Here is a 25,826-nt window from a genome sequence, read left to right on the forward strand (position 1 = left end):
TTTTGGCCAACCGTCTGGGGCTACACGGAAAGCAGGTCGTCCTTGTCTGGGTTGGGAGGATGTCATAAATAAGGATTTAAAGGAAATGGGAACTTCCTGGGAGGCTGTAAAGAGGGAGGCTTTAAATAGATTAGGTTGGAGGAGGAGCGTGCGTAGCTGTGTTGGCCTCAGGCGGCTTGGTGCTGCAGTTAGTTATTAGTAGTAGTAGTAGTAGTGTGTATCTCTTAGTTGCGTGTCATATCATGTGGAATACCCTTCCTGATTCAGTTCAAGAACGTCACCTGTTTGGGACCTTCAAAAGACTTGTAAAAAAAAGTTTCTGATGGGTTTCTGACCGTTGGATGCCGGTCACTGAGTCATCAGAATAAATTCTTGTAAAATGCTGAATTCTTTCCCTCTCTCTCACCCAATCTATCTTTCCCTTCCTCGCTGACCTTTTTTGCCTTTTTTTTTATTCATTTCCGTCCTAGACACCTACTTAAATTACACTACCTTTAGAAAATCCTTGTTCTGCTTCCATTTTACACATGGCATCAATAAGAGAATAAAAGCAAAAAAGTTCCTCTAAAATTTCTTAAGTTTAATATTGTCCAATTGTATCCTATAAGAATTCCTATTACCCACCTACTTCCCAAGAAGAAGGATGGCAGGATGGCAGGAAAGATGGGGTACATAGACAGGGAGTCGGGCTCATGATGAATAAGGAAGCTGCCAAGTCTTGTTTAGGCTGGGAAGGTATTAATAATAGAATATTAATCGATCATTTTATGACTAAAAAGTTCAGGGGAATCAGTTATAGTAGTATATGCTGTAGAATCTGACTGACGAAGATACTAGTGACTCACATGAATTTACTTGCAGTTGCAGGAGCAAATAAACACGGTCCCAGGTAGAGATATGGTGTTTGTATTAGGGGATTTTGACGTCCAGGTCGGTAGAAATAGGGATAGATGGTATCCTAGCCAAGATGAATTTGGTGTAGGTAAGAAAACAGCTATGGGTATAGACTGTCAAATTTTGTAGATATACCAATTTAGTTATAACCAATACGGTGTTTGGTTATAAAATAACCCATAAATTATCAACGTATTCATGTAATGATAAGAGAGCAAACCTTATTCATTATATAATTGTAAACCGAAGACTGGCAGGATGAACAAAAGATACTAGGGTATATAGGAGTGCTTTTATTGATGCTAAAACTAAGACTATCATCTGGTAGTGTCTAGGGTTAATTTAAAGCTGAAATTTCGAAAGGGTAACTGCCTCCCTGGAATTTATGATGTTGGTAGATTCCGGGATGAGAATTTGAGAGAAAAATTCCCAGGAACATTTGAATACTAAACTGGACAGTTTAAAATTTGACAACGTAGAAGATCAATGGAATGATTTTAGGGAAACAATTTGTGAAGTTGCTGATAGTGTCTTAGGGGAGAAAGTTAGGACCGCAGCTAGGAATATTAGTGAAATAGCTTTGTGTTTTATAGAGAGGTGAAGGGGCTTATACAAGAATTATCTGAGTGATAGATAAAATTAAAACAAAAAGAATGTAAAGAGAGTGGATAAAACACTAAAATATGAGCTAAGGAGCTATGAAGTGGGGCCATGGATAAAATTGCCGAGGATCTGGAAGATACACCTAGACGGCATAATAGTAAAATATTGTGCTGGTATGTTGAAAAATTGAGAGAGAGTAGTCAATCTGGACTTGTCCCTGTTAAAGATAGGAACGGATCCACAATTGGTGATAAGAAAAGAGTTAAAGAGAGATGGGCAGAACATTTTGAGAATATGCTAAACCGAGATAGAGTTGTAGGAAAAATATAGAGGAAAATGAAAAAGGTTGTGATATCTTGGATGAGAAGGAAGATTTGTTTTGTGAAGAAGAATTAGCGACAGTAATAAAAGGATTCGAAAATGATAAGGCCCCGGGTGCTGATAGTGTGGTAAATGAGTTTTTTTTAAATATGGCGGCTCTCAGATTAGAAATCAGTTATTAAAGATTATGAATATGATTTTAAAAATGGGGAAGTGACTAGCGATTTTAGGAAACCCTTAATTAAACCACTCTATAAGAAAGATGATAGGAGTGAGTGTGGTAATTATCGAGGCATTGATCTGGTCTTTGTAGGTAGCAAATTACATGGTAGTATGATACTTTTAAGACAGGGAGATGCTGTAGACAAAGTTTTAAGAGAAGAACAGTGCAGTTTTAGAAAAGGTAGAGGATGTGTCAACCAAATTTTCACCCTTAGGTTAATAATTAGAAAGTGCCTTAGTTATCAACACCTGTCCTTAGTTTTTTAGATTATAAGCAAACGTTCAAACTAGCTCATAGAAGAGCTTTAGCAAAGGTCTCATCCTTGTGTGGTATACCAGACAAAAACATTAAAGTAATTCGTGCTATGTATGAGAATAACACTGCTGCGGTTAAGGTAGGAAATGAGATTAGCAGCTGGTTTCGTATTAAATCAGGATTTAAGCAGGGTTTTGTTCATCACTTTGATGGATTTTGTCTTAAGAAGCAAAGGAAAGGCATTGGGAGACCAAGGAATCAAATGAGGAGGAAAAACTCTCCTAGACTTCGATTATGCTGATGATTTAAGCATCCGAGATGAAAGTGTGAGCAAAATGAATGAACTTAGAGATTTTGTGAATTCAAGGTGCTAGAATAGGCTTGAAAAGAAATGTTAAGAAGACTAAGTCACTAAGGCTAGTAATAAGTGAAGATGAAAAGTTGTCATTGGGTAACGAAAAGATTGATCAGATGGAAAGCTTTACTTACCTTGGTAACATTATTAGTAACGACGGTGGGAGCAGTAAAGATGTTAATAGTAGATAAGCCAAGGCTCAGGGAGTTTTTTTTTTCACAGTTAAAAAAAGGTTTAGAAGAATAGGAAGATAAGCATGCAAGCCAAGATTAGAATATTGAAAGCTATAGTGACGACAGTGGTCAAATAATGGCTCTGAAGCATGAGCGCTCCGAAAAGCAGATGAAGATTTTCTAAATGTTTTCCAAAGAAATTGCCTACGGATTGTTCTGGATACTCGGCTGACTGACAGCATTTCGAACAGAAGGCTGTACGAAAAGTGTGGGTCAAACCCGCTTTCTAGGGCTAAAATGAGAAAAAGGTTGAGATGGCTAGGGCACGTTCTGCGGATGAAGGATGATAGATTGCCAAAGATTGTCCTTTTTGTTCAACCGTCTAGGACTAAATGGAAAGCAGGTCCCGAGGTCGTCCACGGCTGGGGTGGGGGGATATCATAAAGAAAGACTTAACGGAAATGAGAACTTCCTGTGAGGGTGTAAAGAGGAGAGCTTTAAATAGATTGGGATGGAGGAGGGGCGTGTGCAGCTGCGTTGGCCTCAGGCGGCTTGGTGCTGCGGTGAGTTGTTAGTGGTAGTATAAAACTGTATCTGTATCAAGAATAAGGAAAACTAATTTTATAAACAAGTATCAGAATAAGGCTAAAAGGCCCATTTAGGATGCCATGCCCAAAAGCCCTTCCCTCCCGCCCCTCTGTAGGTACCTGTACTGAATCATGTGTGTTCTAATTATGGGCGAACTTCCCTACAGATTATAAAATTAAGTATACCTCTGCAAATGTGACCAGTATATAATCAACCACTAGGGGTTTAAGATTAATTAAAGTTTGCCACATTAAAAAAAAAAAAAAAAAAAAAAAAAAAAAAAAAAAAAAAAAAAAAAAAAAAAAAAAAAAAGCCCAATCTCTCCAGCACCTATCTTCGACCCGTTATCGAAGATTTTGAATTCAACTTGCCTATGGATTTACCTGTATATCTAATTGTACAGGCAATGAACAGGGCAAAATTTTCAATAAAAACATTATTTCTTCTCTAAACATATTTTTTATTTTTGGTATGATAGCTATTATTGTCAACATAAGCACATCCAAATCCAAGACGGAGGAGAGAATACGTTTTAAAATTTATCTGAAGGATCTTCTTGCAAAATTTAAAACCTTTTGATCCCCTCCCCTATCTCTAGAAAAAAATTCACTGATGACTATTCTATGGTTGCTAACTTTGAGTATTGCATAAACAAGCTAAACGCACAACCTATGAATTGGCATATCTCCACTTGAGAAACAAAGTAACGAATTATCAGACATGGGTAGATACTGAACAACCATCAGTGATCAGTGAGATCATAACGAGGAGATGAGGTACAGGGGGCATATGATCCACATGATTGAAGGACGCCTCCCATCTGGTCTTAGAGGGAGGGAAAGACGTGAAGTGAATTAGGTCGATCTCTTGGGAAGAAGGCAACAAGTCTTCAAAATGCACAGAACAAGCACAAGGTTGCTGGCACAAGATCAGTTGAATTAGATCTTTGCCTTTGCTGAATTATGCACCTCTAGGCAAGGAAGACCTAAGTCAGAGTAAGTCCATACTCTGGAAAATTCACCTACTACTGAGACTACAAGCAACCCTCGTCCCAGCCCTGGATGGCCATATATAGTCTACATTTTCCGAGTCATAATAACTCTGGGATTGCCAGTCTTCGTATGAATGAGTTCAATTCAACAGTGAGCCCGTGAGTACCTGTTGATTTCTGATGTTCTGAAGAGTTTCAAATCTTTGGACAAATCTCGTTATATTTACATTATTTTAAACGTTTTTTGACCATAAGTTGTCTTATCATTTATCGGGCTTCAGGATACACAAAACTATATTGTCATAAGAAAATTGGGACCAATAGAGAATTTTGATTCTTGTACTCCCACTAACCCAACAACAGTAACAAACTTACTCTGCATAACCCCAACACAAATTTTTAGAATCAAGCTGATCCAAAAGACTTAAATCTACTCCTCCCAAGGCACTTATACAATCAACAATGGAGGAGCGATGTCTCTCCAGATAAGCAACAACAAGACTTCTCCGAGTGGGCGTCTTGTCAATCAGTTCTTATTGAAATCATTTTGACACCTGCCAAATATTGCCTTTTATTTGAAAAAAAATAGATTTAACCAGCAGTAACTTCTTCTGGAGAATATGTTGCGACTTCTTAAATGACTTGAACTAATGACGTTCAACTGGTTTGTTATCGAAAGTTAGACAATCTTATTTCAACAGACAACATTCTTTAACAACATTATTATTACTGCTTGCATGTATACATAAAACGCGATAACCGATACCAAAGCAGATAAAAAATCGATAGTTTTCATCTTCTGTTGAATGATAATTCCTGGAATTGAGCTTGATAATGAGGTACTAAACACAACTGCACGATCGAGGTCATTCGAACCAGCTCGCTAAATGGGTAGCTGAAGAACGGCCGATGGAACTTGGGCATGCCCTCTAGATAGACAAAGATTATATCCCTACAGCAGTTCCACCAGATACTCCGACAAGGATATTAGAAAACTTTAGGTCCCCTAGATCAGGCTGATATGGTGACAAAAAAAACTATTATTGTTCTTACTTTCGATCTCACTTCCTCCAAAGGGCGCCCCTGTCTGCATCTATATTAGGGCCCGGCCGACGTATCGGGCCAATATGGGAGTCAGTGCTATTATCAGATATCGGAAGAAAATATCAGATGTCGACCGATTTTTTTATTTTTATTTGCACAACTTATCCAGAAGATGACCCAGATTTCCTCAGGTAATTTTGTTTGTTCAGTCCTTGAGGGCAGAGTCCCCAGCTAAGTCTGACCATAGTGGAGAGAGCAGCAGAGGTGAGTCAAAAAAAGTCAAAGTAAATTTGTCGTCAATACTTATCAATACAGACCCGTTGCTCTAAATGTATGTTGACTTCAAGAACGTATATCCTCTAGGAGAAAAAAAACAACTAAAAATAACACAATAATCCATATATTTTTGATTAATGAATGTTCACTTGCGTGGGCAAAAGATCCAAGGTTCAATCGGTTAAAACCAAGATATCCAGTCGGTAGAGCGGAGCTAAGAGGAAGAGGGGAGAGTTCAAAGGAGTCGCCACCGCGTGTCAACACCTTGGAATATATACCTTTGAAATATAGCTTACCTGTCACATTTGTCGGCATATTGGACGATTTTGAACCATCGAAACATTCTTTAACTCCCCCTTCCAAACTTGAAACCCTAGATGCACCTCTATATCTAGTATTCCTAGCACGGATTTGTTAGTAAAGATACAATAGCAAATGAATAAAAAAGTTTTCGCATCAATATGTTAATGATTAAAATGCAAATTACCGCTATTGAAATTTGGGTTTCGAGAAATCAATTTCAATAAAAATGTTGCACTCTTTACAATAAGATTTTCACATATCTGTGTCTGTGACTAAACCGGCTTAAAATAGTTTCACTATCCAGACTAGAACTTTATTGGGTTTAACTGTTTTTTTTCTAAATCTTCTCTAAAAAATCTATTTTGCATATCGGTGAGCTATTCCACGGTGAGGTATTGAGGCTGTTCTTCGGTCTGTAATAGACCAGGGAGAAACATGTGAGATGAATATCGGCAGAGAATACAGGGTTAAAACTTTAGATCATATCTTTTTTGGAGGGGAATTTATCGGTAAATTATATCGATATCGGTAAGGTACCGATATATCGGTATCGGACCCCAAAAGTCTATATTGGTCGGGCCTAATCTATATACATTGAATGCTGCAAATACTGAGGTGGGGTCCTAACATATGATTCAAAACCCCCTGTACCTTACCGGCAACATTGAAAGAGGTTTGAAAAAATTAGTCGCTTTAGCATTTCAAACCTCTCATTTCCTTACCATAGCCTTCTCGTACCCATGCTCTTCTTCTTAAAGTGTTTGCTACTAGCACTTGCGTATAAGTTTGTGTTGAAAAATACTTTTACAAAATACTTTTTGAAACCAATATCAAGCTTTAATAAAATCCACCAGTTGCTACTTACTTCTTCTGGAACCATATCCCTAAGTTTGATATCTTGCGACCTTGAGACGGAGGTGGATCGATGGTAGTCAACTAGTTCGTTTAAACTTGAAAACTTCACTACCCAGAGGAAAAATTTTCCCGTCGCATCTCGTAAAACTTTAAAATGCTGTACACCATCCCCACATCTAGAAAATAAAACAAATTAGGTAATGAGGTATCCAAGATCAAAACATGTTGTTTGCAAAAACCATCCCCAAACATTTAGATTTTCACACTAGCAATACATGGTGAGCTGTTATGACTAATAGCATTTAGTCTACTTTTTAAATTACTTTGTCGAGAATATTGAAAAATGCAACAACAAGTAAAACCTTTAATTAAGATAGTGAGCTACACAAAACTATAAAGCCAAAGTATTTCAAATCCTATCGGGAAACCTTCATCAAAAGAAAGAGACAAAAAAAAACAATGAACAATACAAAAATCGAAAAACTACAAATAAAGGATGGAACATTGTATGCATGAAAACAAAGAGAGAGAGAGAAATCTCAAGGTGAAAAAACAAACGGGACTATGGCCAGTACAAGGGAAAGAAAAACTAGCATTTTCAATGGAGACCTTTACAACCATCGTTCAGTTGTTTCGATCCTCATGAGCGAGTATGCGTGTTTTCCTAAAGGCAAGCCACATATGTCTCACGGTAGATATTGCTTGCCGCCAAAAGATTTAATTAAATCAGGACCAATTCCACAAATATTATTTTTATTCATAGCTTGATTAGTGTATCCTGTTTTATCTCATAGCTCAGGGTCAAGTTGGAAGAAACGGTCAGGAAATGTTTTCAGGAAACGTTTTTCTTATGGGGTGGGGTGAGGCAAAGGTACAGTAATACAAACAAGAACGTCTGGTTCACATGAAACAGCATATACTGCAGTTTTAATATTATTTTTTTAAGTCGTTGTCCGGCAATCTATCTGATCTGATAGAATATTTATAAGTGTAGGCAAAAAGTGTTAAACGCTCCTTCCAATTGTACTCCCCTGTACATAAAATTCAAAGTGATGGTCCAAATTATATGTCAATCAAGCTAAAGTAACAATAATCCATATGTCTGAAATACGCAAAATTGTCTTCCTGTATTGAAGTCTAGATTTTTTTTTTCATTATAAAATCTGAGTAAAGCCTTTTTTGGTACAATTGGAGTTAATTAAACTGCTGACAATTTAAAACCATTATAATAAAGCAAAATTTAGACAAAATAATGAGATTTTTGGTTTGCGACCCAAACGGAAATAGGTTCCCCTATAGTTTATTGAGTAATAAGGGCATTTTTCTAAAGGGCATTTGTTATAAAAGCTCTAAAATTATGTACTTTGCCCCTCTCAATTTGAATTTTTGCCTTCAATATCAGTACTATAAGGGATTATCGCTCGGATCAATAAAAAATTCCGCTCTTTCCTGTTTATCCTTGTAGGTGTTTTTCTCAGCTTTATAATTAAACTATTTTAAATTGTTTTTGAAGACAGCAGCCCCCTGTATCTTCCATGTATTTAATTTCTTTTTTCCTTAGCAACTTTATATTTAATGGATGGCCATAGAAACTTGGGAGAAGGCTCATTCGATGGGACATCTAAAGTTCTAATTTCCTTTTCAAGACTTGATCAAAATTAGTTGAAAAGTTGCTAAGACTAAAAGACTCCTAGAATTGTTTATTTTAAATAAAATAGCCTTAACCTGAATATCAAGTTTACATACATCTTTACCTACAAAGCTTATGCTACTTTTGCTAGTAAAGAGCAATTAACTACTAGAGATACCCTGGATTAATAGTAGCCACCTCTTCAATCTTTTTGTAATGGATGATGTCTTACAAATGACTGCTACCGTAGTGAGGTTATAACAGGGACTCTCCCAAAGAGAGGGGGGGGGGGGTGATTTCAGTCCATTCTATGGCCACGAAACGTCAGTGAGCTTACGATAATCCAGTTCATACCTACACAATTCTAAGAATTAAAAAAAAAAAAAATAAACTAAACGTTTGATTAGATTAGTAGGGGAAACTTATGATTTCATTTCAAGCCCCTCTCTTTTTTTCGTAGTTCAGCACAAGGGAATTTGGGAATCTATAAATTTTTGATAACGTTTCTAAACAATTTGCAAACCACATATAAACCAAAATAGATATAAATATATTTAAAAAATTTTCCCTGCCAACTTTATATATAATGGGTGATCGTAAAAATCTGGGAGAGGGCTCATTCAATTGGGAAAAGAATGTTCTTAAAGAGTTAAATAAAACGGTTAAAAGATTTTTAAGACTAAAGACTTGTAGGAATACTGGTTTGCTTTTTTCAGAGTTGGGAGTTACGCCAGCAAAAATATTTATAACAAGACAAATAAACCAAATTGATTCATACAGGAATTAAGCAATATAATTAATCAATAGCAATAGTAAGTATAATGCAAGATGTAGCTTCTTTTCTTAAAAGTAACATACATCACACACAATTTAAGACCTTCAGCTTTTTCTTTGCAAGACTTTATTAAAGAGCAAACCACGTTGTTATCCCTTGTACCCGAAACCTTATTTAAAGCAAATTTGATTTTTTCAAATTTGAAAAAACTCGAAAACTGTGGGGAACGGTAGCAGCACCCTACGCTTCCCTTGTTTTGCCCTTATGAAAAAAATCATTTTAGTTTTCCTTTCATCCTTGGAAGAATATAAAACTCAATACCATGGAGGAAAACCATCCAACTTTGAAGCCAGAAGGACCCCGAATGATAGAGTCTGAGTGCTTGCCAACGAAGAAGAAGAACTTCCATACTTTGTTTATTTAAATATTTTTCAATTCTTGTTTTTATCGTCACCGCTAGCAGGGCATTTCTAATAGTAAATTACCAGGGTATTTTAATTGTAAATTGCTCTTTACTACCAAAAGCAGCGTAAACTTTTCACCATATTTTCTTTTTTACATGCTTTTAAGGTAAAGGTATATAGATGATGAAGGTAATGGTCTATATAAGATTGCTGAAAGGTAAAGACCTATATTGTTCAGGCTAAAGAGTACAAGTTCTCTGACAGAGGGAGATGAAGATAGGATAAGAGTTGTATTTGAGACTATGGCTAATGCTTCTTCACGGATATTATTAACCCAGGGCATTTCTAATAGTAAATTGCTCTGTACTAACAGAAGCAATGTAAGATTTTCGCTTTTTTTTTTTTTTTTGATGCTTCTAAATTAAAGGTCTATAGATGATGAAGGTAAAGGATCTATACAAGATTAATATTCAGACTAAGAAAAAATTCATACAAAGTAAACAATTTTAGGAGATTCTTAGACTTAGCAACCTTCTGACTATTTTTGATCAAGTATTGAAAAGGAAACTAGAACTTTAATTGTAAAACGAATGAGCCTTCTCCTAAGTTTCTACAGCCACCCATTAAATACAAAAATGTGAGGGGGAAAAATTAAACGCATGGAAGCCCTTGGGGGCTGCTCTAGAAACGCATAAATCAACGTTTATGTCTGTAACACTAATTAAGACTCTTTTTATTTACTTTATATCTGTTTGAATAGTGGCTCTGTTCCCAATATCCAATTCATATTGATATATGTTTAATCTAAAAAAAACAACTTTATTATCTTAGTAACTTCTGATATATAAAAGACGCTAGCTTAGTAGCCTGTTCTACTCGTCTAGTACTTTAAACTGCTCCTAATTGTGTACTAGCTGATAACTAAGAACAAAAATAATAACAGCTAAACACAAATACTGACAATTAGTTCTACAAAAGACGTTCTGGAACATACCCTGATTAAGGAAAATAATTTTGCCATCTGCTTTCTTCTTACCCAAACACCTTTGCAGGCGGGGCTTTAATTGCAACTTTCTTAATGTTGTAAAAAGTAGAAATACTTGCAGTTAATAGAATATAGCGTTGTTTCTCAAAAAGAAACATAAACATGCATTTTAAATAAAGGTACCCTTCTTCAGGCTCACGGACCGACAGTATTAAAAAGTGCCACCTTTAACGTAGGGATGGTATGAGGAGAATAGGGTAAGGCTTCGGCTTAGAGTCAAAGTAAATTTTGAACATTTGTACCTTGAAAAAATTCTACAAGGATAAACAGAAATGAGTGAAATTTTGGATTAGTTCCACCGGTAATCTCTTATAGTACTGATATTGAAAACCAAAAATTCAAATTGAGAAAGACAGAGAACAAATTTTTAAACTTATCTAGCAAAGGCCTTTATAATCGATGAAAACTTGTAAATATTGACGTCATTTTGAGAAATGGATATGTTTCCAATTGGGTAGCACAGAGGTCGGCAGAGTCTGGCTCTGGAGCTGCGTGTGGTCTTTGGCCTCTTGTGGTCTGTGGTCAGAGTGCGGCTCTGGCACAAATATCCATGGAAAGCACAATAATATTTTCATTAAAAAAAGATTTGGTAAGAAAGAAATCGGCATATTTTCTACATTAAATTCTTCTATAAACCGAGAACATATGTAATATTAAACAACAAATTTCCTTGCGACAGTAGGGATCGAACCTGAGCGCCTTCAGATTAACAGGACAGTCGTATCCACTAAGCTGTCACAAGGTCCGAGAACATTTGTTATTTTTTGTTTAAGTTAAAAGATTTTAAGTCAAAGCAGATATTTAGAAAAAAAAAAATAAAGAGTTTACCAATTGTCTTCCAAAACCATTAAAGATAGAACAATTAAAATTTGTTCGAGTATAAATACACAGCATATCGAAGATCTGAAATTGGTTTCGCCTTTATCAATAGCAACTGACAAGTCTTGTGGCATAAATGACACAGGACCAAATCATCGCGTAATTATCACAAATTCGAAGATTTTATTTGAAATGGAGAGTGAGTACAATGAACTTCTGCTTCATAACTAGATGCGTTGGTTATCAACAGGGGACGTTTTATAACGTTTCACGTCCCTTTTCCAGAAATTAACACATTTCTCCCTGAGAAGGGCGTTCACTATCCAGAACTAATAGAGGATCAGTGAATCCAAAACTTCTATGTCAGGGTATATATTACGTCTCATCTAAATCAGCTTAATTGTAAACTACAAGGGAAAGAAAATTCGTTTTTTTCGATGTTAGAAGAAGCAATAACATTCGAAAAAACGTCCATTTTTGCTCAGAATTTTGAAAGGGAGACATTGTTCCATTTTCCGAGCCTGCTGAAGCATTGCCTAAAAAATAATTCCTCTATCGATAAACACCATTTTAAACAATAATTTCAAATATGAGAGAAGCGCTTCTCAGCTTCCCTTTCAGGAATTTGAAAACAACAAAGCAATTTTAGCCTTTGCCAAAAATTTTCTTAATGCTATGATAACCGGGTTGAATTTTCTCCTTTTGAAATTGACATCGGAAACTTTGAAGTACAGTTGCTGGATTTAAAAAAAAACAACAAGAAGATATGACACTCTAAATTCGAACGTCTTTGTGCTGAAATGGAAAAATTGGAGAAGAGACAAAGGGAATCATATATCACGATACAAGAGGTCTGCTTTGAATGAACTGGAGAAAGGAGACATGAGCAGTTTCACCGCTTGGAAAAGTATTCCTGACTTACGATTAGCTGAAATATCATTTGTTTGCTGTTCTTTTCCTTTTCGGTTCGGCGCATATATGCGGACAATTTTTTCAAGCATGAATATTATCAAGAGTAAACTCAGAAGTTGTCTTTTTGATGAAAACTTGGTATTATAACAAAAATTAAAGCAACAACAAATAAACAGGACTGGCTCAAACTTTAAAGGAGATGCAAGGATATTCTTCGCATTAATAAATATTTGATAAATATGAAGCTTATTTTTATTTAGTGTACTACTTATTTAATGCAAAAAAGTTTATTAAACAAGAAGATTTTGCTAATAATTCTTTAAAAATTATTGTAATACTCATATTTGGCTCCTTGGCTAATAAGTTTGCCGACCACTGGGGTAATAAACCAAAAAGCTGATTATTACTCCATCTAAAATTAGCTCTATTAAAAGGCTTTTAAATTATTATCGGTTTAATTAACTTTCATTGTATTAGCCAAGGCTATGCCCAGATTTTATACAGAAATAAATTCGAGACATTAATGCAGGAACACAATTTTGTGTATTTCAGATTACTTTAGCTAGATTCAAATATCATCTTGAATTGTCACTTTGAGTTTTATGAACAGGGGAGTGTAATTGGAAGGAGTGTTTAGCACTTTTTGTGCTCACCTTTAAACATTCTGTCAAATGTCAGTTGTTTTTCTTCTTTTTTTCTTACTAAAATAAGACACCTCAATGCTTCCAATGGATAAAAGTGATTTTCCTTATTGTTCGACGCGGGGGGCTTTAATTTTCTCTAATAAGGGTTTTCGACTAAGGCGGTTGTACTGGGTTCGCTTTTAATTTCGATTTGATATTTTAGAGGGGTTACTGGTTCATTTGCGTAATTCCCATAAATTTGTTCTCACAATAAACTTTTATCATTAAAGATTAGCCGAAATACCATTAGTTACCAGACAATTACAATTCGTGACAAAACACATTTTGAAATTTCCGGTTACTATGGGCCTTGGTCTGCTCTTTACTAGGGGCTATGCTGCAACCATGAAAGGCTTGTTCAGCGCCAAGTTTCGGAGAAAAACTGAATTGACATTCGTTTGAAACGTTAAGTAGATTTAAGGGGGGTTGGTATTTCCAACTGTTTGCTAAAAGCTGATCGAACTGGTATTGGACGATAAATAGTGTTATCTTTTTGATTCCTACTTAATGAAGAGCAATTGTTCGAGCTGACTTACAAAAACATGGAAAAGCACTGGAATGAAACGAGAAATAATTAATTTTAAAATAGGAGTTGCAGCAAAACGATGGATGAACGTGCTTATTCATGCCGAAATTCTATCAATGGCAGAAGATGATAGTTTTTTCTGTGGGTTAATAATTTTCATCATAAACATTAGTTTTTATTAGAGACTCAATGCAAAGTACATTTTGCAACCACTACTTTTACTGAGGTTAGTACTACAATGTCCCAACCAATTGACCTAATTGGCATTCCTTTTTTATTTAGATGTTTGTTAAGTTTTTTAAGTAACATTTTTACTGAGAAAAGTTGCCGAACGACCTGTTGGGGAAACAACTAGACATATAATTTCCCAAGTTTTTCTAGCTCACATTGAAAATATTCTCTTTTTTTTTAATTCTTGACTTTGGTTTCTGGTGAAACCTGCCAATGAATTGCGATAAGGTATAGAGTTTAGCAAAAATATTGGTGCGGGAACAGTTTAACAAGCTTCTTTCTTAAAGCATAGGTCCTACAAGAAGATAAAGAAGTATTCTTCCCAAAAGTCATCCTATTAATTAGACAAGTACAAGGGATTCCCAAAAATAATCTTCTATTTGATTTAAATTGTATAAATAAGTAACAAAGCAAGGACAATTGGATTTACAAACGAATAAAGTATCTCTTGTGTTCCTTGAACAAAAGATTGAGGCCAAGAAGGTTAATTGACCAAACAAATATTATTTCAACAACTATTATTGATATAATGAGAAAAAAGGCATATATAATGTTTGGAAATAGAATCACTTTTAGAGTTACGAAAAGAGACCCAACTTCTTATTATTTTCATTTTCATTTTTTTTTTCAATTTATTTCATTTTATTTTTCATTTTATTCATAATCAAAACATCGGCTGTGTTTACAAGAAATTAAATAAAAAAAAACGAGAAATTAAATATTAAAATAAATAAGTTTTTTTGACTGAATATAAGGGACGACATTAAAACTTAAAACGAATAGAAATTACGCCGTATAGGAAAGGGGCTGTTGCCTCTTCAACGCCTCGCTCTTTGCGCTAAAGTTTGACTCTTTCTCTCAACTCTACTTTTAAAGCAGTAATAACTTTAGCGTAGAGATCAGGGCGTTGAAGAGGGAACAGCCCCTTTCATACACGGGGTAATATCTGTTCGTTTTAAGTTTTAATGTCGCTCCTTACTTTCAGTTAAAAAAAAACTTTTTTGATTATGATGATTTTGAGAAAAAAGATTTTGAAATGATTTTGAGGAAAAAAGGGGGGGGAGGAGGAACAGTTGCTCTCCAATTTTTTGGGTACTTAAAAAGGCAACTTGAACTTTTAGCTTTTTACGAACATTTTCAATAGTAAAAGATATATGTAACTTACGAATTAGCTTGCGTAACAAACTTCTATATTCGTATGTTGTTATTACGTATATGAGAGGGTTCGCCCACTCGTCAATACCTCGCTCTTTACACTAAAGCTTAAATTTTGTCCCCTGAATCACAAAGGCCGTAGAATTAATAGTTCAAATTACTAAAAATACTTTAGCGAAAAGAGTGAGGTATTAGGAGGAGACAAACCCCTTATATGCGTAATATTTTCTGTTCGTTTTAAGTTTTAATGCTACTCCTTATTTTCAGTTGAAAAAAGTTTTTCATATTTATCTTTTCATTGTTTTTTTCTAAATAATGCTAGAAAATGCTGCGCCCCTTCATGGAAATCTTCTTCCCCCATGACAAATTCCTCTATGGAAAGTTTCCCCCACATAAACCCCTCTTCTCAACCCCTCCTCCCAACCAAAAAATCCCCATGAAAACATCGGTACACTTCCCAATAGCCATTAATATATGCAAACACTGGTCAAAGTTTGTAACTTGCAACCCCTTGAACGGGGACTGTGCGGGAGTAAGTCGTCCCCAAAGACATAGTTATAAGGTTTCGACTACCTATATATATATAAATAAGTTGTCTGTGTGTCATGTCTGTCGAGTGAAGTCATGTCGTCATGAAGTTAGTTGTCGTCATGTTTGTTATGACGATGACGTCATTAAAGGTATTTAAGACATTCGGTCAAAGACAAATTTTTAATTCTAAGAAGATCGTGGTCGGAAAAATGTTTAATTGTAAAATGAATGAAGAACCTACAGTGGCAACAGCCGAGGAAGCTGCTCAAAGAGTCTATGCCAAAAACTTGCTGCTGATAGAGAAAGTAAGAAAAGAAAGCGTGCTGAGGAATCACAAGAACAACAAGAAAACAGGCTTGCGGCTGATAGAGAAAGTAAGAACAGAAAGCGTGCCCAGGAGTCACAAGAGCAACGTGAAAACAGGCTTGCGGCTTCAAGAGATAATGCCAGATTAGGAATGTGCAATTTCCGTCAACGAGGGCGTGTCGAGGAACTACCAGAGCAACGCGAAACCAGACTTGCTGCTAAAAGAGAAAGTGAAAAAAAGAAGGCGTGCCGAGGAATCACAAGAACAGCAAGAAAACAGGCTTGCGGCTGATAGAGAAAGTAAGAAAAGAAAGCGTGCCGAGGAATCACAAGAGCAACCTGAAAATTATCGCCTGGCATTCAGGTACAGCCCAGTCGATGATTATAGCTTGAGTAGATGTGTTCAAGTCGGGACTATGTCGGGACACAAGTGACGACCGGGACACAGGGAATATAAATGACGACCGCGACACTCAAAGAGAAATTACAGACTGGGATACCGGGACACAAATGACGACCGGGACACAGGGAATATAAATGACGACCGGGAGACAGGGACACAACTACAACGGGGACGCCGGGGGGCACAGTGGGATATATAAATGACGACGGGGACAGAGGGAATGTTCGATTAGCAATCACCATCAACAAAGCTCAAGGGCAATCATTAGAATAATGATGTATAGATCTGAATACAGACTGTTTTTCCCATGGACAATTATATGTTGCATGTTCAAGAGTCGGTAAACCTGACAATCTATTTATATGCACAGACAATGGGACAGCCAAGAATGTTGTATATTCGCAAGTTTTATGTAGTTAAAAACATATATATATATATATATATATATATATATATATCTATCTATATTCACAGGTGGGACACAGGGACACAACTACAATGGCGCGTAACGACTTACGTAACGACTTTGGGAAAAAAGGAGCGTAGGAAGGGGCGCGCCACCCCAACAGCTAGTGCTGAATAAAATGGTTATCTCAGAATTTTAATCCGACGACTTTGGGAAAAAAGGAGCGTAGGAAGGGGCCTAGGTGCCCTCAATTTTTTTTTGTCACTTAAAAAGGGCACTAGAACTTTTCATTTCCGTTCGAATGAGCCCTTTCGCACAATTCTAGGACCACTGGGTCAATATGATCACCCCCGAAAAAAAAAAACAACAAAAAAACAGACAAATAAACACGCGTCCGTGATTTGTCTTCTGGCAAAAAAAAACAACATTCCAGATTTCTGAGGATAGGAGCTTTGAACTTGAACAGTACGGTTCTCTGATACGTTGAATCTGACGGCGTGATTTTCGTTAAGATTATATGACTTTTAGGGGGTGTTTTCCCCTATTTTCTAAAATAGAGAAAATTTTCTCAGGCTCGTAACTTTTGATGGGTAAGAATAAACTTGATGAAACTTATATATTCAAAATCAGCATTAAAATGCGATTCTTTTGATGTAACTATTGATATCAAAATTCCGTTTTTTAGAGTTTTGGTTACTATTGAGCCGGGTCGCTCCTTACTACAGTTCGTTACCACGAACTGTTTGATATATTACATATTTTTCAAGAATCGGACCTCCAGTGAATTTAATAATAATAAACATGATGATAGTTTTATTGTATGTCATGTTTAAACACTGTGGGGGAGGATCTCAATAGAAGGAAAAGTTTTACAGATTAAGAGAAAATCAGATTAAGTTTTACAGATTAAGAGAAAATGTTCCCCATGTGACTTAATATTGGGAAAGGTTTTACATAAATATTACGTTTAACATTTTCGAAAAACTAACCTTACACGTAAATCGCATTATGTCACTGAGATTATGTTTGCTTTAAGTTATTTTGAGTGAATTCATGTACTTGTACAAATTACCTGCAATTAAGAAACTGGCCTGAGGAATGGTTTTAAAAATTGTTTTAGGAATATTATTTCTTAAAAAAAGTATCTGTCTCTTTTCACTAAAGTCGTTTGTCTTTTCTGAAGGGTTTAACTCGTCTGCTTTTCTTTTAATTTGGAACAAGAAACTCTGTGGGGAACACGTTATCTGACATCTATATTTTTTTACCCAAGAATGGAGAAATTTATTAGATGGCGTTTTAGGAAAATATAATTGTGCAGTAAAACTACGAAAAAAAGGCCAAACCTTGGCATAACTTTTTTTTAGCACCAACACGTTCAGACAAATTTGCTTAGCATATTTAAAATTGGCCGAGAAGAAATACCCTTTTTCAGAGAAAAGAGGGGAAGAAATGGGGAGGGGAAACTCGAACTAAAATTTCTGCAATATTTTCTGGATCGAAAGAAAGTTTCCTATTAATATCTGTCACCTTTTGTAATTAACAAATGATAATTTTGTACTATCCTGCAATTTTTGACAAAAACTGCAGCTGATTGAAGTCAAAGATCGTAGGTTACAACCATAAATGACGCTATATTAAAAGATTAAATCATGATGTTATAAAAGAAACAGTGATGCCATTAACAGTGACGCCATGTAGCAACAAAAAAAGAAGACTTCATTTTTAAGACATTATTCACCACAATGTAATTGAAGAGGCGGTTTTATTAATCCAGGATATTTCTAACAGTAAGTTGCTCTATGCTAGCAAAAGCAGATTATTCTTTTCGCTATATTTTATTTTACATGTTTCGTAAAGACCCATATAATGTTGCTAAAAATAAATATCTATATTGTTCAGGCTAAGGAGTATGAATTCTTTGAAAGAGGAAGATGATAAGAGCTGAATTTGAGACTAATGCTGAGGCTTCTTCATGGACTCGCTGCTTAGTTGCTTGTGAACAGACAAAACTTCTCTCAGAGAAATCAATCATCTCATTCTTTGCCTCACTTGCTATTTCCGCGCCTACTGCTAAACATGAGAAAATTATTAACGTTCTTAGCGCAAAATCTGCCTAATATGAAGAAGCCAAAATATTAACCATTCATGCAATATAACCCTTGACGTAAGACCAATACTCGTTACCGTGGAGTGAACTGAACTCACATCCCACAGTCTGGGAGAGTCACCGTTACCACTGCACTACGGCAACTGTTTAATTATAAGACATTATTCAGCACAATATGATCGATGAGTTGGCTTTTATTAATCAAGGGTGTTTCTAGCTGTAAATTGCTGTTTACTAGCAGAAGCAGGGTAAGATCTTTGCCATTTTTTTTTATATACTTCTCAGGTAAGACTCTATAGATGATGGGTAAGAATCTATATAAGATTGCTGAAGCTAAAGATCTATAACTTAAAAGGATTTAATTATGGAGCTGAGAAAAAAAAATTGCAAAGGCAAACAGAAATGAGTGAAATTTTTGATTAAATCCACCGGTAATCTCTTATAGTAATAATATTGAAAACCAAAAATTTAAATTGAGAAAGACAGAGAATAAAAATTTTAAAACTTGGCTAGCAAAGGCCCAGTAAAATTTGTAAATATTGAAGTTATTTTAAGAAACTGACCTGTTTCCGATTGGGTAGCAAACCAAAAATCTTATTATTATTCTATCTATATCTATCTTTTAAGTTATTATTGGTTTAATTAGCTTTAATTGTACTAGCCAAGGCTATTCCAAATTTTATATGAAAGGAAAATCTAGACATAAATACATTGACACACTTTTGTGTATTTCAGATAAGTGGATTATTATTACTTTGACTTGATTGACATATTATTTTGATTTGTCAGTTTGAGTTTTATGTACAGGGAAGTATAATTAGAAGGAGTGCTTTGCATTTTTTGCGCTCACCTTTAAACTTTCTATGAAATCTCAGTTGTTTTGCTTTTATTTTCTTGCTAAAAAGGACACCTCAGTGCTTCCTATGCGAAAAAGTGATTTTTCTTATTGTTCAATATGGGGGGCTTTAATTTTCTCTAATGAGGGTTTTCGACTAAGGCGATTGCACTGGGTTCCGTTTTACATTTTGATTTGACGTTTTGCGAGGGGTTTCTTGTTCTTTTACGTAATTCCTAAAAATTTGTTCTCCCAATCAACTTTTATCATTAAAATTAGCCGGATTACCATTAATGACCAGCAATTACAGTTCGTGAATCAGCGTAAAATGACAATTTTTTTTTTTCAAAATGCCTTTTGAAAGTTCCGGTTACTATTTGTTCTTTACTAGCGGCTATGCTGCAACCACGAAATGCATGTTCAGTGCTGAATTTTGGAGAAACACTGAATTGACAGAATTGACATTCGTTTGCAACGTTAAGTAGATTTGCCGGCGTTGGTATTTCCAACTGTTTGCTAAAAGCTGATCGAACTGGTATGGGATGATAAATAGTCTTATCTTTTTGATTTCACCTTAATGAAGAGCAATTGTTCGAGCTGACATGCAAAAACTTGGGAAAGCACTGGAATGAAACGAGAAATAATTAATTATAAAATAGGAGTTACAGCAAAACGATGGATGAACGTGCTTATTCATGCCGAAATTTTATCAATGGCAGAAGATGATAGTTTTTTCTGTGGGTTAACATTTTTTGGTTAACATTAGTTTTTACTAGAGACCTCAATACAAGGTATATTTTGCAACCACTACTTTTACTGAGGCTAGAACTACAATGCCCCAACCAATTGACGTAATTGACATTCCTTCTTTACTTAGATGTTTGTAAAGTTTTTACCACAAGTAACATTTTAACTGAGAAACGTTGCCAAACGTTTCAATTTTTTTTTTTAAATTCTTGACTTTGTTTTCTGGTGAAACCTGCCAATGAATTGTGATAAGGTATAGGCTTTAGCAAAAATATTGGTTCGGGAACAGTTTAACAAGCTTCTTTCTTAAAGCATAGATCCTACAAGAATACAAAGAAGTATTCTTCCCAAAAGTCATCCTATTAATTAGACAAGTACAAGGGATTGCCAAAAATAATCTTCTATTTGATTTAAATTGTACAAATAAGGAACAAAGCAAGGACAATTGGATTTACAAACGAATAAAGTATCTCTTGTGTTCCTTGAACAAAAACATTGAGGCCAAGAAGGTTAATTGACCAAACAAATATTACTTCGAAGACTATTATTGATAAAATGAGAAAACAGACCTCTATAATGTTAAGAAATAGAATCACTTTTAGAGTTAAAAGTGCAAAGCACTCCTTCTAATTATACTTCCCCTTGTAAATTATATTCCTATTCCCCTTCTAATTATTCTTCTAATCTGTATATATAAAAATAAGTTGTTATACATAAAACTCAAACTGACAAATCAAAATAATATGTCAATCAAGTCAAAGTAATAATAATCCACCGATCTGAAATACACAAAAGTGTGTCAATGTATTTATGTCTAGATTTTCTTTTCATATAAAATCTGGAAATAGCCTTGGCTAGTACAATTAAAGCTAATTAAACCAATAATAACTTAAAAGATAGATTTAGATAGAATAACAATAAGCTTTATGGTTTGCTACCCAATCGGAAACAGGTCAATTTCTTAAAATAACTACAATATTTACAAAATTTACTGGGCCTTTGCTAGCTAAGTTTTAAAATTTTTATTCTCCGTCTTTCTCAATTTAAATTTTGGTTTTCAATATTATTAATATAAGAGATTAACGGTGGATTTAATTAAAAATTTCACTCATTCCTGTTTGCCTTTGCAATTTTTTTTTCTCGGCTCCATAATTAAATCCTTTTAAGTTATAGATCTTTATCTTCAGCAATCTTATATATATAAAAATAAGTTGTCTGTCTGTCAGGTGACGTCATGTTTCTGTGTCGACAGACGTCATGAAGTTAGTTGTCGTCATTTTTGCTATGACGGTGACCTCATTAAAGATATTTAAGACATATATGTTCACGTAGAAATCTATTAATGTTTAAGTTTAAAATGACTGATGAACTTGCAATGGCAAAAGCCGATGAAGATGCTCAAAGAGTCTATGCCAAAAAACTTGCTGCTGATAGAGAAAGTCAGAAAAGAAAGCGTGCCGAGGAATCAAAAGAACAGCAAGGAAACAGGCTTGAGGCTAAAGAACGCAAAACCGCGCAGTTAGATGAAGATCCACCTGGACAGCGAGAGTCAAAACATATCAAAACTGAAAATGATAGCGATGATGATTGGGTTTGGGATTTTGACTTGGATAAGGTCATCAATGCCTACCAGATTTTAGTTAAAAAAAACAAAGGTTCGGCGATATGTATTTCATAGTGAAGCTGAAAAATAAAGAAGAAAAAGAAAACTGAAAAAAGAAAAAATGTAAAAAACTAAAAAATACTAAAAAGAAAAAACACTCGAAGAGAAATTACAGACCGGGACACAAATGACGACCGGGACAGAGGGAATATAAATAACGACCGGGACACTCAAAGAGAAATTACAGACTGGGATACCGGGACACAAATGGCGACCGGGACACAGGGAATATAAATGACGACCAGGACACAGGTATTTAAGAATATCGTTCAAAGACAAATTTTTAATTGTAAGAAGACCGTTGAAAGAGAAATTTCTAATTGTAAAATGACTGAAGAACCTACAATGGCAACACCCAAGGAAGCTGCTCAAAACGAATGTATTCAAGCCGAAGTGGCTGAGTTGGTAAAGCGTTGTTTCAGGTTCTAGGTCCGAGAGGCTCCAGGTTTGGACCTTGGCTTTAGCATTAATACAAAAGAAGAAAAAAACTAAAAAAGGTAAAAACTACAAAAAAATGTTTCTGTGTCGACTGACGTCATGAAGTTAGGTTAGGTTAGGTTAGGAGGCTAAAGAACGCAAAACCGCGCAGTTAGATGAAGATCCACCTGGACAGCGAGAGTCAAAACATATCAAAACTGAAAATGATAGCGATGATGATTGGGTTTGGGATTTTGACTTGGATAAGGTCATCAATGCCTACCAGATTTTAGTTAAAAAAAACAAAGGTTCGGCGATATGTATTTCATAGTGAAGCTGAAAAATAAAGCAGAAAAACGCGCGAAGCGTCCCACCAACTAGGTGTTGGGGTGATAGATTTTTACCTTCATCATCTATAGAGTTTTACCTGAGAAGCATATAAAAAAAAAATGGCAAAGATCTTACACTGCTTCTGCTAGTAAACAGCAATTTACAGCTAGAAACACTCTTGATTAATAAAAGCCAACTCATCGATCATATTGTGGTGAATAATGTGTTATAATTAAACAGTTTTACCGTAGTGCAGTGGTAACGGTGACTCTCTCCCAAACCGTGGGATGTGAGTTCAGTTCACTCCCCGGTAACGACTGGTTTCTTCGTTTATTCTCCGTCTTTCTCAATTTGAATTTTTGGTTTTCAATATTATTACTATAAGAGATTAACGGTGGATTTAATCAAAAATTTCACTCATTCCTGTTTGCCTTTGCAAATTTTTTTTTCTCAGCTCCATAATTAAATCCTTTCAAGGAGGCACACTCGTGCCTCTATAAAAAGGCGACACACGACAATGTTAAGCGATCTTCGGTTCCAGTGGTCGCAGAGGGATGGGGAGGGATGCATTTCGTAGCCCAAGCTCCAACTAAGAAACCTGCAAAATTTCATCCCCCTCCAACTTTTCCTTCATGGGAAAAATCTGGCCGAAAGTTTCGACCCGTCAACCCCAGCCCCCCTTTAACGTTGTGAAATTCACAAGTTAATGAATTCACAAGTTAAGGTCCCCTAGGGCCCAGGAGCTTATCCGCGAAATTTCAGCTCGATCCGATAACTCCTTCCCTGTTTTCCAGAAACCACGCATTAGCTACTTAATTAACGCATTTCTGTCCATAAGAGCCCATGTTAATTTGAAATTTTTAAAACTTATTGAGAAGTTATATTTACACACATGCAAGTGATTAGCTCAGTCGGTATACCGTGGGACTTTTAATCCTCGGGTCAAGGGTTCAAGTCCCTTACGGGCGGTTTTTTTTCACAACATCAAAAAAATTTTTATAACACCTGGACAGCTTATCATTTGAGAGATAACAGAATATTAGCTTCTTATGAGCAAAAGAAACATTTCGGTCATTCTATCTATTTTTTTTTCTATTTTATACAATGATTTAAAAGCGGGGGGGGGGGTCCTCTCCTAATTCCTGTACGAGGAGTACAGGAATTATTAAATTACATCCACCATGGATTGTAGAAAAACGTACAGAAATAATATGAAAAAAAACTTCGTTTTCTTAAAGAGTTAAAGAGGCTGCGTCCCAAAGTCGAACCTTAAAACGTACAGGAATTAGAAGAGGCAGTTGGGGGGCTGCCGCCCCCCAAACCCCCAGCTTTTAAAGACTCTTTTGTACAGGTTTTTTGTTTTTTTGCGAACCCCCCGCTCTTGGCTTCGGAAAGGCCCTCTTTTAATTAACAAAAAATTGAAATGAATGAATAATGGAATAACTTCGAAAAATGTTAAACACAAGAGGACAGGAGAACCATTGCGCCGAAACTAGTAATTAGTAACAATGAAGTCCCCCCACAAATAAAAACCTGTACAAAAGAGTCTTTAAAAGCTGGGGGTTTGGGGGGCGGCAGCCCCCCAACTGCCTCTTCTAATTCCTGTACGTTTTAAGGTTCGACTTTGGGACGCAGCCTCTTTAACTCTTTAAGAAAACGAAGTTTTTTTCATATTATTAAGTTATAGATCTTTATCTTCAGCAATCTTATATAGATTTTTACCCTCATCATCTATAGAGTCTTACCTGAGAAGTATATAAAAAAAATGGCAAAGATCTTACACTGCTTCTGCTAGTAAACAGCAATTTACAGCTAGAAACACCCTTGATTAATAAAAGCCAACTCATCGGTCATATTGTGGTAAATAATGTCTTATTATTAAATAGTTACCGTAGTGTAGTGGTAACGGTGACTCTCTCCCAGATTGTGTTCATTCCACGGTAACGAGTGTTGATCTCAAGCGAATGGTTGTATTGCATGAATGGTTAATATTTTGGCTTCTTCATATTAGGCAGATTATGCGCTAAGAAAGTTAATAATTTTCTAATGCTTAGCAGTAGGCGTGGAAGTAGCAAGTGTGACAAAGAAGGAGATGATTGATTTCTCTGAGATAAGTTTTGTCTGTTCACAAGCAACTAAGCAGCGAGTCCCTGAAGAAGCCTCAGTCATAGTCTCAAATTCAGCTCTTATCATCTTCCTCTTTCAAAGAATTCATACTCCTTAGCCTGAACAATATAGATGTTTATCTTCAGCAATATTATGTGGATCTTTATGAAACACGTAAAAAAAAATACAGCGAAAAGAATAAGCTGCTTTTGCTAGCATAGAGCAACTTACTGTTAGAAATATCCTGGATTAATAAAATCGCCTCTTCGATCACATTGTGGTGAATAATGTCTTACAAATGAAGTCTTCTTTTTTTGTTTCTACATGGCGTCACTGTTAATGACGTCACTGTTTCTTTTATAACATCATGATTTAATCTTTTAATATAGCGTCATTTATGGTTGTAACCTACGATCTGTGACGTCAATCAGCTGCGGTTTTTTGTCAAAAATTGCATGATAGTACAATATTATCATTTGTTAATTACAAAAGGTGACAGATATTGCAACGTCCTTTCGAATGAGTCCTTGAACAGCTTTCAGCGTTGTTATAGTTCCCTCCTGGCGGTGACGATAATAAACTAGAATTGGAAAATGTTTAGATAAATAAAGTATGGAATGAAGTAAAGAAGAAAAGTTCTTTATCTTCGTTAGCAAGCACTTGGACTTCATCATTCAGGGTCCTTCTGGCTTCAAAGTTGGATGGTTTTCCTCCATGATATTGAAATTGTATTCTTCCAAGGGGGAAAGAAAAACTAGTTTGGCTTTTTCAGAAGGGCGAAACAAAGAAAGCGTAAGGTCCTGCTACCGTTTCCCCGCGACTTAAAGAGTAAATACTCGGCAGGTACTCCCACGGATCTAGCGACAGGACCTTCCCCTTCTTCTGCTGGTCGACCCTTCTTACTATTTTAAGGA

General features: G+C 35.6%; 1 protein-coding gene across 2 annotated transcripts in view; it reads right to left on the reverse strand.

Moving 5' to 3' along the window:
• LOC136039770 (growth factor receptor-bound protein 2) overlaps window positions 1-25,826 on the reverse strand; it is a 77,577-nt gene that overhangs the window by 17,400 nt on the left and 34,351 nt on the right. For both annotated transcript variants that reach the window (XM_065723634.1, XM_065723633.1), the window contains exon 5: window positions 6,892-7,057. In XM_065723634.1, the coding sequence (XP_065579706.1) occupies window positions 6,892-7,057 (166 nt within the window). The remainder of the gene's footprint in view (window positions 1-6,891; window positions 7,058-25,826) is intronic.

Source organism: Artemia franciscana, chromosome 20 (assembly GCF_032884065.1).
Source record: "Artemia franciscana chromosome 20, ASM3288406v1, whole genome shotgun sequence".
Lineage (NCBI taxonomy): Eukaryota > Metazoa > Arthropoda > Branchiopoda > Anostraca > Artemiidae > Artemia > Artemia franciscana.